The sequence below is a fragment of the Solanum tuberosum genome, unplaced genomic scaffold, assembly GCF_000226075.1.
Source record: "Solanum tuberosum cultivar DM 1-3 516 R44 unplaced genomic scaffold, SolTub_3.0 scf00439, whole genome shotgun sequence".
In the NCBI taxonomy this organism is placed as follows: Eukaryota; Viridiplantae; Streptophyta; class Magnoliopsida; order Solanales; family Solanaceae; genus Solanum; species Solanum tuberosum.
This window is the reverse complement of record NW_006239361.1, coordinates 282,598-295,937: the sequence shown is the minus strand read 5'-3', so window position 1 is coordinate 295,937 and position 13,340 is coordinate 282,598. Positions and strand designations below refer to the sequence as shown.

Sequence of the window (13,340 nt, the reverse complement as noted above, 5' to 3'; positions counted from 1 at the left end):
TACAAAAATATGATATTAACTTCTAAAATCTCCAAAAAAAACAAGTGATGTGAAATTGTGAGTCGTTCAATAAACTAAAAACCATTTTGCTCTAACATAATGACTCTAAAAGTTTCATTCGACGTTTTCTCATCATCGGTCTATGAATAAAATCATTGTCAAACACTAGTTCGGGAGAAAAATATTATCTGAAATTTTTTCACCCTAAACTATGCTTCAAAAACTCAACAAACACTTGTGCTTCTCACAAGTAGCTTTGAAGGATAACAAACGTTTTTGGAGACTTTCAAGATATGGATCCACCCTTTCTGGTTTTTTTCCACCAATATTATTCTCTCTTGTCTCTAGCACAATGGCTGTTGCTGTTAAAAATTCTTCATATGCCTTGTCCAACGAGTCCACAATGCAGCATCCATTATCTCTTGCAAAAGTATGAAAGGAGTGTGGAATATTAAGCAGACATATTACAAAAAAACAGTTCAGTGCACAAAGCATCTCGTGTTCACGTAGAATTTGAGGAAGGACCGCACTTTAAGGAGTGTGATATTGATAGTATACCCTAAACAGACATATCAATTAAATACAAATAACAATTTAATGGCATGCCAATTTTTTTTTTCCTTAAAAAACAGCTACGAACTTTGTCACTAGATAGATTGTGACTAACATATTGTTTTAAATAATTCATTGCTAATCCATCGTTAAAAAAGATTGACGACAAATATTCAATGTTTAACGATGAAAATTATCTGTCGCCAATTCATGTTCTTTTGATAGCATAACTTGCTAACAACAAAACAATTACCATATGCATCATCTTTAAAGAGGAATGACCTGCATTTCTTATTAACAATCGAGAAATCCTCAAGGGTTAAATAACACAGTTAAGAAATTAATGAGTGATGACTAATGAGCCATCTTTCCATGGGTATGATATTTACAAAATTATTTTTTTTATAAGATCTTTTGTTGTAATAAACTTTGCTGTTATATTTTATATTAAATATAAAAAGTGAAAACTTAAGAATTAGAGTGTCAAACGACAATAATTAGATTTGTGTTGGGGAATTCAGTTCAAAATTTTCAAGAATTGGGAAATTTGATAGCTTTAGCTAAGACAATAATTAGATTGACAAATGATAGTATATACACCAAGGATGTGGTACAGTGGATAACTAACCAGAGATCTCGGGTTCGGGCTACCAAACACCGGAAGGTAAAACAAAAGAAGACAATATATACATCAACAGGGGATAACAATACATGAGCTATTGATGAAGTCCACTTATTAAAAAAAAAAAAACAGAAGCGGCGGTTTAGTTAGTAATGAAGCTAAGAAATGGTGATTAGTTCCATTTATGATTTCTCACCAACGTGATGTTACTGTTTTAATGGTGTATTAGCTACCCGATACTCGTACTTAAACAGCGTTTCGTGCTCTCTATCTCCAGAGACTTCACTAATGGGGATAGCATCCGCGATTTCCTTCACATCTTCTGGTGTAAGTTTCACTGCTAGGGATTGAATATTGGCATTTAGGTTCTTAATCTTTGTTGTTCCTGCAACACATTGGAAGTATGATTAGAAATACCTCGACTTTTTTAGAACAGGTCCAAGGTTAAATGACATATTTCAGTTAACAAACGAACACCACGATGACCAAGAATCTAACTAGTATAACAACATCTCGAGGAGAGGAATTCAATTAACAAGAAATTGTAATTTGATTTGCATAATGGAAAAGGTATGTTATATATCATACCAGGTATCGGAATCACGTCATCTCCCTGATGCATAAGCCATGCTAAAGCTAGTTGAGGAGGTGTACAACCATGCTTTGCTGCTAAGTTTGCAAATCTTGTGTAAAGAGCTTTGTTCTTCTCCAAGTTCTCTCCGGAAAATCTTGGATGAGAACCCTAACAAAACAGAGAAATTCAGTTACCTAGATGTAATCTTCCCAAAGAATGGCATGATAGATGAATATTTAACACACGAAACCACAATAGATGGTAGAATGAAGGAGTTATAGGGAAGTACTATGCGATATGAAGATGCCTAACATAGCGAAAAACAAGTTATATAAAATAGTTATGAGACTAACATTGTTATATGATAGTAAATGCTTAGGCTTTTAAGGTCCAACATGTATCGTTGAAATGCAGATTTTAAGATATATATATGTTATGTAAGGTCATATAAAATTAACTAAAATTAGAAATAATCACGTCTTACTGAGGAAAGTCTCTCGAGATACCGCCATATGTATGGTATAAAGATGACTGATACATTGTCTCAAGAAACAAATTAATTGGTTGGTATTGAAATGAAATAAGTCTGAATAAAGAGGAATGAGCACAGAAGATCATTTATATAGCTGACCTGACTAGATTGTGTTTGAGGAGTAATTGCTTCTTCATTTCCCAATACTGTAAAGATAACTAAGTCATCTTGGACAAAGTCAGCTAGAATGAAGAAAATGCGACACAGGAGTGGTAGGCATGCAATCTCTTAGCGTCATCTCTTATACACGACGTACTTATATAGTCACACCAAACAAGGGAAAGAGAGTGATGACTACTTCATCCATTGGAAATAAATCTAAGAGGGACTGTGCAATACGTAACATCTACTAGGAACTACTGCAGTTACTTACCACCAGACTTTCCGCAGGCAAGCTTTCTGTGATTGCCTTTCCACCAAAGAACCCCTGGCCAAGGGGGCTGTACGCAACAATACCGATGCCCAATTCTCTGTATTAAGGTGGCAGAAAAAAATATTAGACAATTCTTGAAGTTCTTTCTGCTATCGCTTAATGACTAACCAGTTCAAATACTATATGATAATAGTGTCATTCAGGAAAAAAAAAAAAAAGTCATTAAAGTGATCTTAATCATTGAGTGACAACATATATTCATCAGATACGAGCATACCTACAAAGCGGAATTACATCCTCTTCTATCTCACGAGTCCAAAGAGAATACTCCATTTGCACACAAGTGATGGGATGAACAGCATGCGCCCTCTTAATTGTGTCAACACTGGCTTCAGACAAGCCGATGTACCTAATCTTTCCCTCCTCCACTAGCTTCTTGAGTTCCCCCATCTTTTGTCTCATGAAATTGATTCAACAAAATCAAGTTTCTGTACAACATATTTATTTATCATCATAGGCAACAACATGGATAAAATTTGATACTTACAGTTTCCTCTATAGGCACAGATGTGTCTGTCCGGTGCTGATAATATAAATCAATGTAGTCCACGTCAAGCCGCTTGAGACTTTCTTCACAGCATTGCCGCACATATTGTGGAGTGCATTTGACTTGACACTGGAAGTCACTGAAGTCCTCGGGAAATATACACCCAAATTTGGTTGCCAGTTGGACTTGCTCACGAGGGAGCTGCTTCAATACCTGGTTATCCCAAAATGACCATTTAAAAAGCAAAATCATTACTTATATGATAGTCTCAGCAACACTGAGTGATTATATGGTTCTAAATCTTCAAACAGAAGACGATGAATTGATCGACACAAAAATATTGAATAGTACACTGATCAATTAAGTGTACCTTTCCCACCATTATCTCATTGTAACCCTCATGCCCGTATACGTTTGCTGTGTCAAAGAAAGTGATGCCTTTGCTGAATGCTTCCTTTAAGACTGCACACCCAGCTTCATGTGACAGAGGAGCATTAAAATAGCCAGAAAGTCCTACACAACCAAACCCGAGTTTCGAGACCTAGCAAAAGATTAACTAATGATTTAAAAGCTTCTAGCATAGGAATAAAACTTTGCCTTCTCTTTTAGCATAAATGTTTTTCAAAGGTCTCCATATCTCGGAACCATCGTGAACCTAAAGCCTTTCTTTTCAAGAGCAGAACTAAGGGTGTCAAAAAGTATTCATGATCTGATCAATTGGTTGGAGTCTCTCAATTAAGTGAAATTTTGGAGGCTGATAACGAAAATGTTAGTGAGATAAATGGACATACACAAAATAACTATAACCATAGGCGCAAAGGCGGAGCCACATGCAAAGAAGGGGATTCAATTTATCACAAAGTTATACTGCACAAATAGGCAAAAAATAAATCTTTTTGAGCATATACATAGAAATTTTGAATCCCTTAACATAAGAAAATAACGTGTTCAAATCCCAATTGAGGCATTTTCGATTTTCTTTTGAATTCCCTTCATAGAAATCCCGGCTCCGTTACTGCATAGGTGGTAGAGTACTCAAGGGACTAATCATTATTACAGAAATGAAATGAAGGAGCAACAATGAACACTGCCTCGGTAAATGCATCAAATATTAATCAAAGAGTAATAATGAAATAAAAACTCATACAAGGAAATTACTGAAAAGTGTAAAGGATAAAACTCAAAAATTGACAATACAATCAATTTTAGCAAAAATATTGGTAGTATAATCTTTTTATCCCCATAAGGGAACCTTGAGCCCGTGACGGGGCCAGATTTTTGACTAAAGGGTCTCAAAATATAAAGAAATAAAATCACGTCGAAGCTTAAAAGTGTCAATATGTAATATATATATACATACAAAAAATATTGTTAACTAGCTACACAGTGTAATTTTCTGATGAAGGGGTGTATGTGGCTCCACCACTGCCTTGAGCAACGGTAAAGTTGTCTCTATGTGATCTATAGATCACGGGTTCAAGTCATGGAAGCAGCCAGGTAGATTGTCTACATCACACCCTTGGTGCGACCCTTCCCTGGACCATACTAACTCGGGATGCTTTGTGCCTAGGGCTGCCCTTTCTAAAATCTTTTCCTCCTCTAAAACAATAGTCCTAAACATCTATTGCTATTACAGAAAGATTATGCTAAAATTTCAAGACTCCAATTCTAAATTCAAAATAGGTAGAATGAAAAATATATCCACAATTAAGTTGATTGAGCTTTTAAGTTGTATCCAACAAACCTAAAACTCATACTGCTGCAAACAAATTCAACACAAATCAATTGATTGTCACAAAGTACTACTAATATTTTTTTCTTTTCCATCAATTACCAAAATACAAGTATAAAAAAAATTCAAAATCTAAATGAAAATTGAAATCAAAGTTAAATTATTTGTAATTACCTCAAGACCCTGGGTACCCAATTTGACTCTTGGAATTTGGATTTGTGTGTTGTACTCCATTTTTTGTGCAAGACTGCTAAATTACAGTACCAAATGCTTAAAAAAGAGGTACTTAAGATAAGAAGAAGGAAAAAAAAAAGGTTGAAAAAGCTACTAATTTGTCGTACTTGGACATGAATATATGCTTTATTTTAAGAGATATAAGTGGGGACAAAAATTCCACTTAGAGTTGAGTAGTCAATTTCTTACTAGTGAAGTAGTGATTGATTCCATTTGAGTATTTGACTATTCCTCTTACCATTCACACTTGGTTAGAAAGTGAATTATTAATATACTAAAATTAGCATAATTAATATTTCTTCATTGCATGGATCATTTTATTTTGGGTTATTTAGGTGGTTAGATTTTTGAAATTTTATGTAGCATAGCTACTATTTTTCTAAATGTTTACATTTTTTTATATATAATATTATATATTTGGTATATAATAATATATACTAAATTATAAGAAATGTTTATACACCATATATAATACTATGCGATATTATATACTATTATACAAAAAACTGAATTCTTCTTCTTCTTTGAATCCAAGGACCAACTCCAGCCAAGAAATCTCAAAAATCCCACCAAATCACCCTAAATTCCTTTTCAATAAGTTTTTACAATTGATTTTTACTATTGTTTTAAGCAATATGATTTTAGCATCTTTTGCAACAAAATGAAAAATGATTTCTTTCCACAAATTAAACGCTCACAAATCTTTCGGGATAGAAGAGGACAAACTATAATCACTTTTTTTTTTTTGTATAAAAAACTTTCAAAACAAAATTTTGAGAAACATCAAACCTATTGGTTGGAGGTGGATTCGTCAAACTATGCATGATGTTATTTTTATGAATAAAAAATGCATATAATTTCTAAGTTTAAAGAAAATAGATCATTAAATTTTGAAATGAAATGGATTTATATGTACAATATAGATAGGTACATTTCATTAAGTCTTGTTATTTATTGTTGTATTATTTAGAAAATAGTCATTTGGGTCATATCACAACCCTAGATAATAATATCATTAGTTATAGTTTTTACAGGAAAAATAGTTCCTAGATTGTCTGCTTTCAAACTAGCAAAATAGTAGGTATATCAAAAATTCCTTTCTTCGCTACTCGATTTGTCAGCCTATGTGCATCATTCTTAGAGCACCCAACTTATGCATTAATGATTTGCACTCAATAATAAGATTATTATAGAGTAAATGGTCATGCTCAAACATATGGATAAAGTGTTGATTTCCGAAGGAGTTAGATTGTGGTCAACTCCTAAATGCAATTCTCTTTTTAGGGCTTGCAGCTCATCCATGGTAGAGTTAGTGTATGGGGTGCATTCGACGAATCTCATCCTCCAATGACCAGTGTGATCTCTGAAAAGTGTGTGAAGTGCATTAAGATACCTATCACTTGAGAGAGCACAACGAAAATGAGTGATAAAAAGAAAAAAATTATTGTCAAATCTTATTCAGTAATCAATTATTAAAAAAAAAGAGCAACTTTCACATATAGCAAGCACAAAATTCATATTTGTATGCTATAGCAAAGTTTGCATAATTGCGCTCCATAGCAAACATAAATATGTATATTTCGCTATACATATACAAAAGAAAGCAGTTGTATAATCTGCTTTGGTATACATATACAAAAAGATCAATTGTATAAAGTGAGAGAGGCGAGTGAGCGAGCGGGATCTGGGAGAGTGGCGAGCGAGATCTGGGAGAGGGGAGAGAGGGGAACGAAAATATATGTATATATACAATTTTCACACATTTATACATTTGCGTTTTTGTATAAAGTGAGAGAGGCGAGTGAGAGAGCGAGATCTGGGAGAGGGGAGATTGGGGAATGAAAATATATGTATATATACAATTTTCTCTCGCTTTATACAAACACAAACGCACTTTATACACTTGCGTTTGTATAAAAAAACGAAGAGAGGCAAGGGAGAGAACGAGAGTGGCGAGCGAGATTCACTAGGAGAGAGGTGAAATAGTAACAGTTTGCTATGGGGTACAATTAAATCAAACTATATTTATAGCATTTTAATTTGAATTAATAGTTTGCTATTATATACAATTTTCCCAAAAAAAAATACTTAGCGATGAAATATTTAGTTACAATCTAGCAACAGATGTATAAGCAATTCTATTTTTTTTTCCCCTCTGGTAATAGAATCTCTGCAATAAGTTATAACTAAAAAAAAATATAATGCAATGGATATTATTTTTTCCATTTGAAAAGAAAAGTTAGCATTATGTTAGTAGTCTAATCAATAAAAATAAAATCATAAATAATAAACTATCTTTAGTCAAATGTACAAAAATATCATATTAACCACTAAAATCTTAAAACAAACAAGTGATGTGAAATTGTGAATAGTTCAATAAACTAAAAACCATTTTAATTTGCTCTAACATATTACCTCTAAAAGTGTCATTATGATTTACCTAGGCTGATGGCACTTCGTAACGATTTCTTTGAAATATTTTCAGTCTTCTAAGATTTTGATGAACTCATGTATATTTTCGACGTTTTTTCATCATTGATCTTAATAGAAATAAAATCACTGTCAGACACTAATTCAAGAGAAAAGACATATTATCTGGAATTTTTTCACACCCTAAACTATGCTTCAAAAACTCAACAAACACTATGCTTCATCACAAGTAGCTTTGAAGGATAACAAACGTTTTTGGAGACTTTCAAGATATGGATCCACACCTTCTAGTTTTTTTCCACCAATATTATTCTCTCTTGTCTTTAGCACAATGGTTGTTGCTGTTAAAAATTCTTCATATGCCTTGCATTGTCCAATGAGTCCACAATGGCATCCATTATCTCTCTGCAAAAGTATGAAAGGATTGTGGAATATTAAGCGGACATATTACAAAAAGGTAGCTAAGTGCATAAAGCATCTCGTGTTCACGTAGAATTTGAGGAAGGACCGCACTTTAAGGAGTGTGATGTTGACAGTCTATCCTAAACAAACATATCAATTAAATATACAAATAACAATATAATGGCATGCCTCTACGAACTTCGTCACTAGATAGATTGTGACTAACATATTGTTTTAAATAATCCATTGCTAATCCATGCTTACGACAAATATTCATTGTTTAACGATGAAAATTATGTGTCGCCAATTCATGTTCTTTTGGTAGCATACCTAGCTAAAAACAAAACAATTACCATATGCATCATCTTTAAAGAGGAATGAGCTGCATTTCTTTTTAATAATCGAGAAATCCTCGAGGGTTAAATAACACACAGTTAAGAAATTAATGAGTAGTGACTAATGAGCCATCTTTCCATGGGTATGATATTGTTTTTATAACAATATCTTTTGTTTTAATAAACTTTGCTATTATATTTTATATTAAATATAAAAAGTGAAAACTTAAGAATTAGAGTGTCAAACGACAATAATTAGATTTGTGTTGGGGAATTCAGTTCAAAATTTTCAAGAATTGGGAATTTTGATAGCTTTATCTAAGACAATAGTTAGATTGACTTATACACACCAAGGATGTGGTATGTGGTATATTACCAGAGATCTCGGGTTCGGGCTACCGAACACGGGAAGGTAAAACAAAAGAAGACAATATATACATCAACAAGGGATAACAATACATGCGCTATTGATGAGCTCTACTTATTCAAAAAAACAGAACATGCGATTTAGTTAATAATGAAGCTAAGAAACGGTGATTAACTCCATTATGATTTCTCACCAACGTGATGTTACTGCTTTAATGGTGTATTAGCTACCCGATAATCGTACTTAAACATCGTTTCATGCTCTCTATCTCCACAGACTTCACTAATGGGGATAGCATCCACGATTTCCCTCACATCTTCTGGTGTAAGTTTCACTGCTAGGGATTGAATATTGGCATCTAGGTTCTTAATCTTTGTTGTTCCTGCAACACATTGGACGTATGATTAGAAATACCTCGTCTTTTTTAGAACAGATCCAAAGTTTAATGACATATTTCAGTTAACAAACGAACACCACGATGACCAAGAATCTAACAAGTAGTATAACAACATGATCTCGAGGAGAGGAATTCAATTAACAAGAAATTGTAATATGATTTGCATAATGGAAAAGGTATGGTATATATCATACCAGGTATCGGAATCATGTCATCTCCCTGATGCATAAGCCACGCTAAAGCTAGTTGAGGAGGTGTACAACCATGCTTTGCTGCTAAGTTTGCAAATCTTGTGTAAAGAGCTTTGTTCTTCTCCAAGTTCTCTCCGGAAAATCTTGGATGAGAACCCTAACAAAACAGAGAGATTGAGATACCTAGACATAATCTTCCCAAAGAATGACATGATAGATGAATATTTAACACACAAAACTACAATAGATGGTAGAATGAAGGAGTTCTACGGAAGTACTAGGCGATATGAACATGCCTAACATAGCGAAAAACAAGTTATCTAAAATAGTTATGAGACTAACATTGTTATATGATAGTAAATGCTTAGGCTTTTAAGGTCCAACATGGTAACATATGTGTTGAAATGCAGATGTTAAGATAAAAATGTTATGTGAGGTCGTACAAAATTAACTAAATTAGAAATAATCACGTCTAACTGAGGAAAGTCTCTCAAGATATCGCCATATGTATGGTATAAAGATGACCCATAGTTTGTGTTTGAGGAGTGATTGCTACTTCATAACCCAGAACTGTACAGAAAACTAAGTCATTTTGGACTAAGCTTGCTAGAATGAAGAAAATGCGACACAGGAGCGGTAGGCATGCAACCTCTTAGCGTCATCTCTTATACACAGTATTATAATTATACCAAACAAGAGAAAGAGAATGATAATTACTTCATCCATAGGAAATAAATCTGAGAGGAACAGTGCGATACATCACATATTCTAGGAACTACTGCAGTTACCTACCACCAGACTTTCCGCAGGCAAACTTTCTGTGATTGCCTTACCACCAAAGAACCCCTGGCCAAGAGGGCTGTACGCAACAATCCCGATGCCCAATTCTCTGTATTAAGGAGGCAGAAAAAGTATTAGACAATTCTTGAAGTTCTTTCTGCTATCGCTTAATGACTAACCAGTTCAAATACTATATGATAATAGTGTCATTCAGGAAAAAAAAATTATGGTTTCATATGCAACTATGTTGGTCATTAAAGTGATCTTAATCTTTGAGTGACAACATATATTCATCAGATACGAGCATACCTACAAAGCGGAATTACATCCTCTTCTATCTCACGAGTCCAAAGAGAATACTCCATTTGCACACAAGTGATGGGATGAACAGCATGCGCCCTCTTAATTGTGTCAACACTGGCTTCAGACAAGCCAATGTACCTTATCTTTCCCTCCTCCACTAGCTTCTTGAGTTCCCCCATCTTTTGTCTCATGAAATTGATTCAACAAAATCAAGTTTCTGTACAACATATTTATTTATCATCATAGGCAACAACATGGATAAAATTTGATACTTACAGTTTCCTCTATAGGCACAGATGTGTCTGTCCGGTGCTGATAATATAAATCAATGTAGTCCACGTCAAGCCGCTTGAGACTTTCTTCACAGCATTGCCGCACATATTGTGGAGTGCATTTGACTTGACACTGGAAGTCACTGAAGTCCTCGGGAAATATACACCCAAATTTGGTTGCCAGTTGGACTTGCTCACGAGGGAGCTGCTTCAATACCTGGCTATCCCAAAATGACCATTTTAAAAAACAAACTCATTACTTATATGATAGTCTCAGCAACACTGAGTGATTATATGGTTCTAAATCTTCAAACAGAAGACGATGAATTGATCGACACAAAAATATTGAATAGTACACTGATCAATTAAGTGTACCTTTCCCACCATTATCTCATTGTAACCCTCATGCCCGTATACGTTTGCTGTGTCAAAGAAAGTGATGCCTTTGCTGAATGCTTCCTTTAAGACTGCACACCCAGCTTCATGTGACAGAGGAGCATTAAAATAGCCAGAAAGTCCTACACAACCAAACCCGAGTTTCGAGACCTAGCAAAAGATTAACTAATGATTTAAAAGCTTCTAGCATAGGAATAAAACTTTGCCTTCTCTTTTAGCATAGATGTTTTTCAAAGGTCCCATATCTCGGAACCATTGCGAACCTAAAGCCCTTCTTTTCAAGAGCAGAACTAAGGATCTGATCAATTGATTGGAGTCTCTCAATTAAGTGAAATTTTGGAGGCTGATAACGAAAAATGTTAGTGAGATAAATGGACATACACAAAATAACTATAACCATAGGCGCAAAGGCGGAGCCACATGCAAAGAAGGGGATGCAATTTATCAGAAAGTTATACTGCATAAATAGGCTAAAAATAAATCTTTTTGAGCATATACATAAAATTTTGAATCCCTTAACATAAGAGAAATACATGTTCAAATCCCAGGTAAGTCATTTTTCAATTTTTTTTTTAATCCCTTTCACAGAATTCCTGGCTCCACTACTGCATAGGCAGTAGAATACTCAAGGGACTAAGAAATGAAATGAAGGAGCGACACTGAACACTGCCTCAGTAAAAACATCAAATCTTAAACAAAGGGAAATCTATATATTATATTAATATAAAGCAGGATATAGATTTAGATGAGTTGGAGAGGAGATTGTGGAGGGACAAGATGAAGCTCAAAGAAAAAATGAATCAAGACAAGGAAGATGTTGATTCTGCAAAGAGGTGGCTGTTCAACACACAGGGGAAGAAGTCAAGGAGAGATAAGATATGGAGGGCACACGATGGGTTTAGATCGGACCGAATCGATCGATTAAGAAAATAAAATTAATATTTTCAATTTTTTAGTGTTAGTACCCTTTAATTTTGTGAATTTAAAAATGCTAATTGCTAAGTGGAAAATACTGACTCGGGATGCTTTGTGCCTAGGGCTGCCCTCTTAAAATATTTTCCTCCTCTAAAACAATAGTCCTAAACATCTATTGCTATTACGCAAAGATCATGCTAAAATTTCAAGAGTCCAAATTTTAAATTCAAAATAGTTCAAATGAAAAATATATGTACAATTAAGTTAATTGAGCTTTAATTTGTATCCAACAAAGCTAAAACTGATAAATTCAACACAAATCAATTGATTGTCACAAAGTACTAGTACTTTTTTCTTTTCCCCTCTCACTTCAGTGATCAATAATTTCAGATAAATTACCAAACTACAGTATAAAAGAATTCACAACCTAAATGGAAATTGAAATCAAAGTTAAAATATTCGTAATTTACCTCAAGACCCTGGGTACCCAATTTGACTCTTGGAATTTGGATTTGTGTGTTGTGCTCCATTTTTTTTTGTGCAGACTGCTAAATTACAGTAGCAAATGCTTAAAAAAGAGGTACTTAAGAAAAGAAAAGAAGGAAAAAAAAAGGGAGAAAAAGCTACTAATTTGTCATTACTTGGACATGAATATATGCTTTATTTTAAGAGATATAAGTGGGGACAAAAATTCCACTTAGAGTTGAGGAGTCATTTTCTTACTAGTGAAGTGGTGATTGATTCCATTTTGACTATTCCTCTTACCATTCACACTTGATTATTATTATTTGGTCGCAGGTTAGAAAGTGAATTATTAATATATTAAAATTAGTATAATTAATATTTTCATTGTGTGGATCATTTTATTTTGGGTTATTTAGGTAGTTAGATTTTTGAAATTCTATTTCGCATAACTACTATTTTTCTAAATGTTTAAAATTTCCATATATAATATTATATATTCGATATATAATAATATATCTATATTTGATATACACCAATATAAATAACTTTCACAAACTTTTTTAACCATGGTTAAAATTTAATAAGTAATATAATATTAAATTATAAGAAATGCTTATACACCATTAGGGGTGTTCACCCAATTTTGGACCTCCACAATATAAATTAATCATCGAACTTCCTAAATTCTAAATGATTTGAAATAATTGGTTTTATAAAATTCAAAATAATTTTCAAATAATTTTAAGTAGTTTTGTCATTTTTATAAATTTCAAAATAATAAATATGATAGTTTCTATAATTATGTGTCTAATTAGTATATTTTGTGAATGGTCGAAAATTGTGTCAAAAGGATTTTAGTTTTATTTAAATATTTGGTTATTTAGTTTAAATTAATTAATAGCTTATATTTTAAGTTAATTA

At 33.3% G+C, this 13,340-nt stretch overlaps 2 protein-coding genes across 3 annotated transcripts; both read right to left on the bottom strand.

Moving 5' to 3' along the window:
• Positions 1 to 1,129: 1,129 nt before the first annotated feature.
• Positions 1,130 to 5,207, bottom strand: LOC102596076 (perakine reductase-like). The gene is made up of 7 exons (XM_006363401.2): positions 5,107 to 5,207; positions 3,571 to 3,741; positions 3,201 to 3,413; positions 2,931 to 3,103; positions 2,654 to 2,750; positions 1,763 to 1,916; positions 1,130 to 1,559 (listed from the first exon to the last, which is right to left on the bottom strand). The coding sequence occupies exons 1-7, from the start codon at positions 5,164 to 5,166 to the stop codon at positions 1,381 to 1,383; spliced, it is 1,047 nt and encodes a 348-aa protein (XP_006363463.1). The 5' UTR covers positions 5,167 to 5,207; the 3' UTR covers positions 1,130 to 1,380.
• Positions 5,208 to 7,739: 2,532 nt separating this feature from the next.
• Positions 7,740 to 12,557, bottom strand: LOC102596401 (perakine reductase-like). 2 transcript variants are annotated; one of them, XM_006363403.2, is made up of 8 exons: positions 12,425 to 12,557; positions 11,019 to 11,189; positions 10,648 to 10,860; positions 10,378 to 10,550; positions 10,081 to 10,177; positions 9,292 to 9,445; positions 8,894 to 9,082; positions 7,740 to 8,001 (listed from the first exon to the last, which is right to left on the bottom strand). In XM_006363403.2, the coding sequence occupies exons 1-7, from the start codon at positions 12,482 to 12,484 to the stop codon at positions 8,904 to 8,906; spliced, it is 1,047 nt and encodes a 348-aa protein (XP_006363465.1). In that variant the 5' UTR covers positions 12,485 to 12,557; the 3' UTR covers positions 7,740 to 8,001; positions 8,894 to 8,903. The 2 variants fall into 2 exon arrangements, with proteins under 2 accessions (XP_006363465.1, XP_006363464.1); XM_006363402.2 differs by lacking the exon at positions 7,740 to 8,001 and having other exon boundaries at positions 8,669 to 9,082.
• Positions 12,558 to 13,340: the final 783 nt, after the last annotated feature.

What these genes read in the sequence shown, in the direction of transcription:
- LOC102596076 (XM_006363401.2), bottom strand. Translation starts at nt 5,166, where the DNA reads ATGGAGTACAACACACAAATCCAAATTCCAAGAGTCAAATTGGGTACC. An exon ending in ATGAGATAATGGTGGGAAAG is followed by an intron (nt 3,414 to 3,570) that starts GTACACTTAATT and finishes TGGGATAACCAG; the next exon opens with GTATTGAAGCAGCTCCCTCG. An exon ending in TGACGTGATTCCGATACCTG is followed by an intron (nt 1,560 to 1,762) that starts GTATGATATATA and finishes AATGTGTTGCAG; the next exon opens with GAACAACAAAGATTAAGAAC.
- LOC102596401 (XM_006363403.2), bottom strand. Translation starts at nt 12,484, where the DNA reads ATGGAGCACAACACACAAATCCAAATTCCAAGAGTCAAATTGGGTACC. An exon ending in TGGGTACCCAGGGTCTTGAG is followed by an intron (nt 11,190 to 12,424) that starts GTAAATTACGAA and finishes ATCTTTTGCTAG; the next exon opens with GTCTCGAAACTCGGGTTTGG. An exon ending in TGACATGATTCCGATACCTG is followed by an intron (nt 9,083 to 9,291) that starts GTATGATATATA and finishes AATGTGTTGCAG; the next exon opens with GAACAACAAAGATTAAGAAC.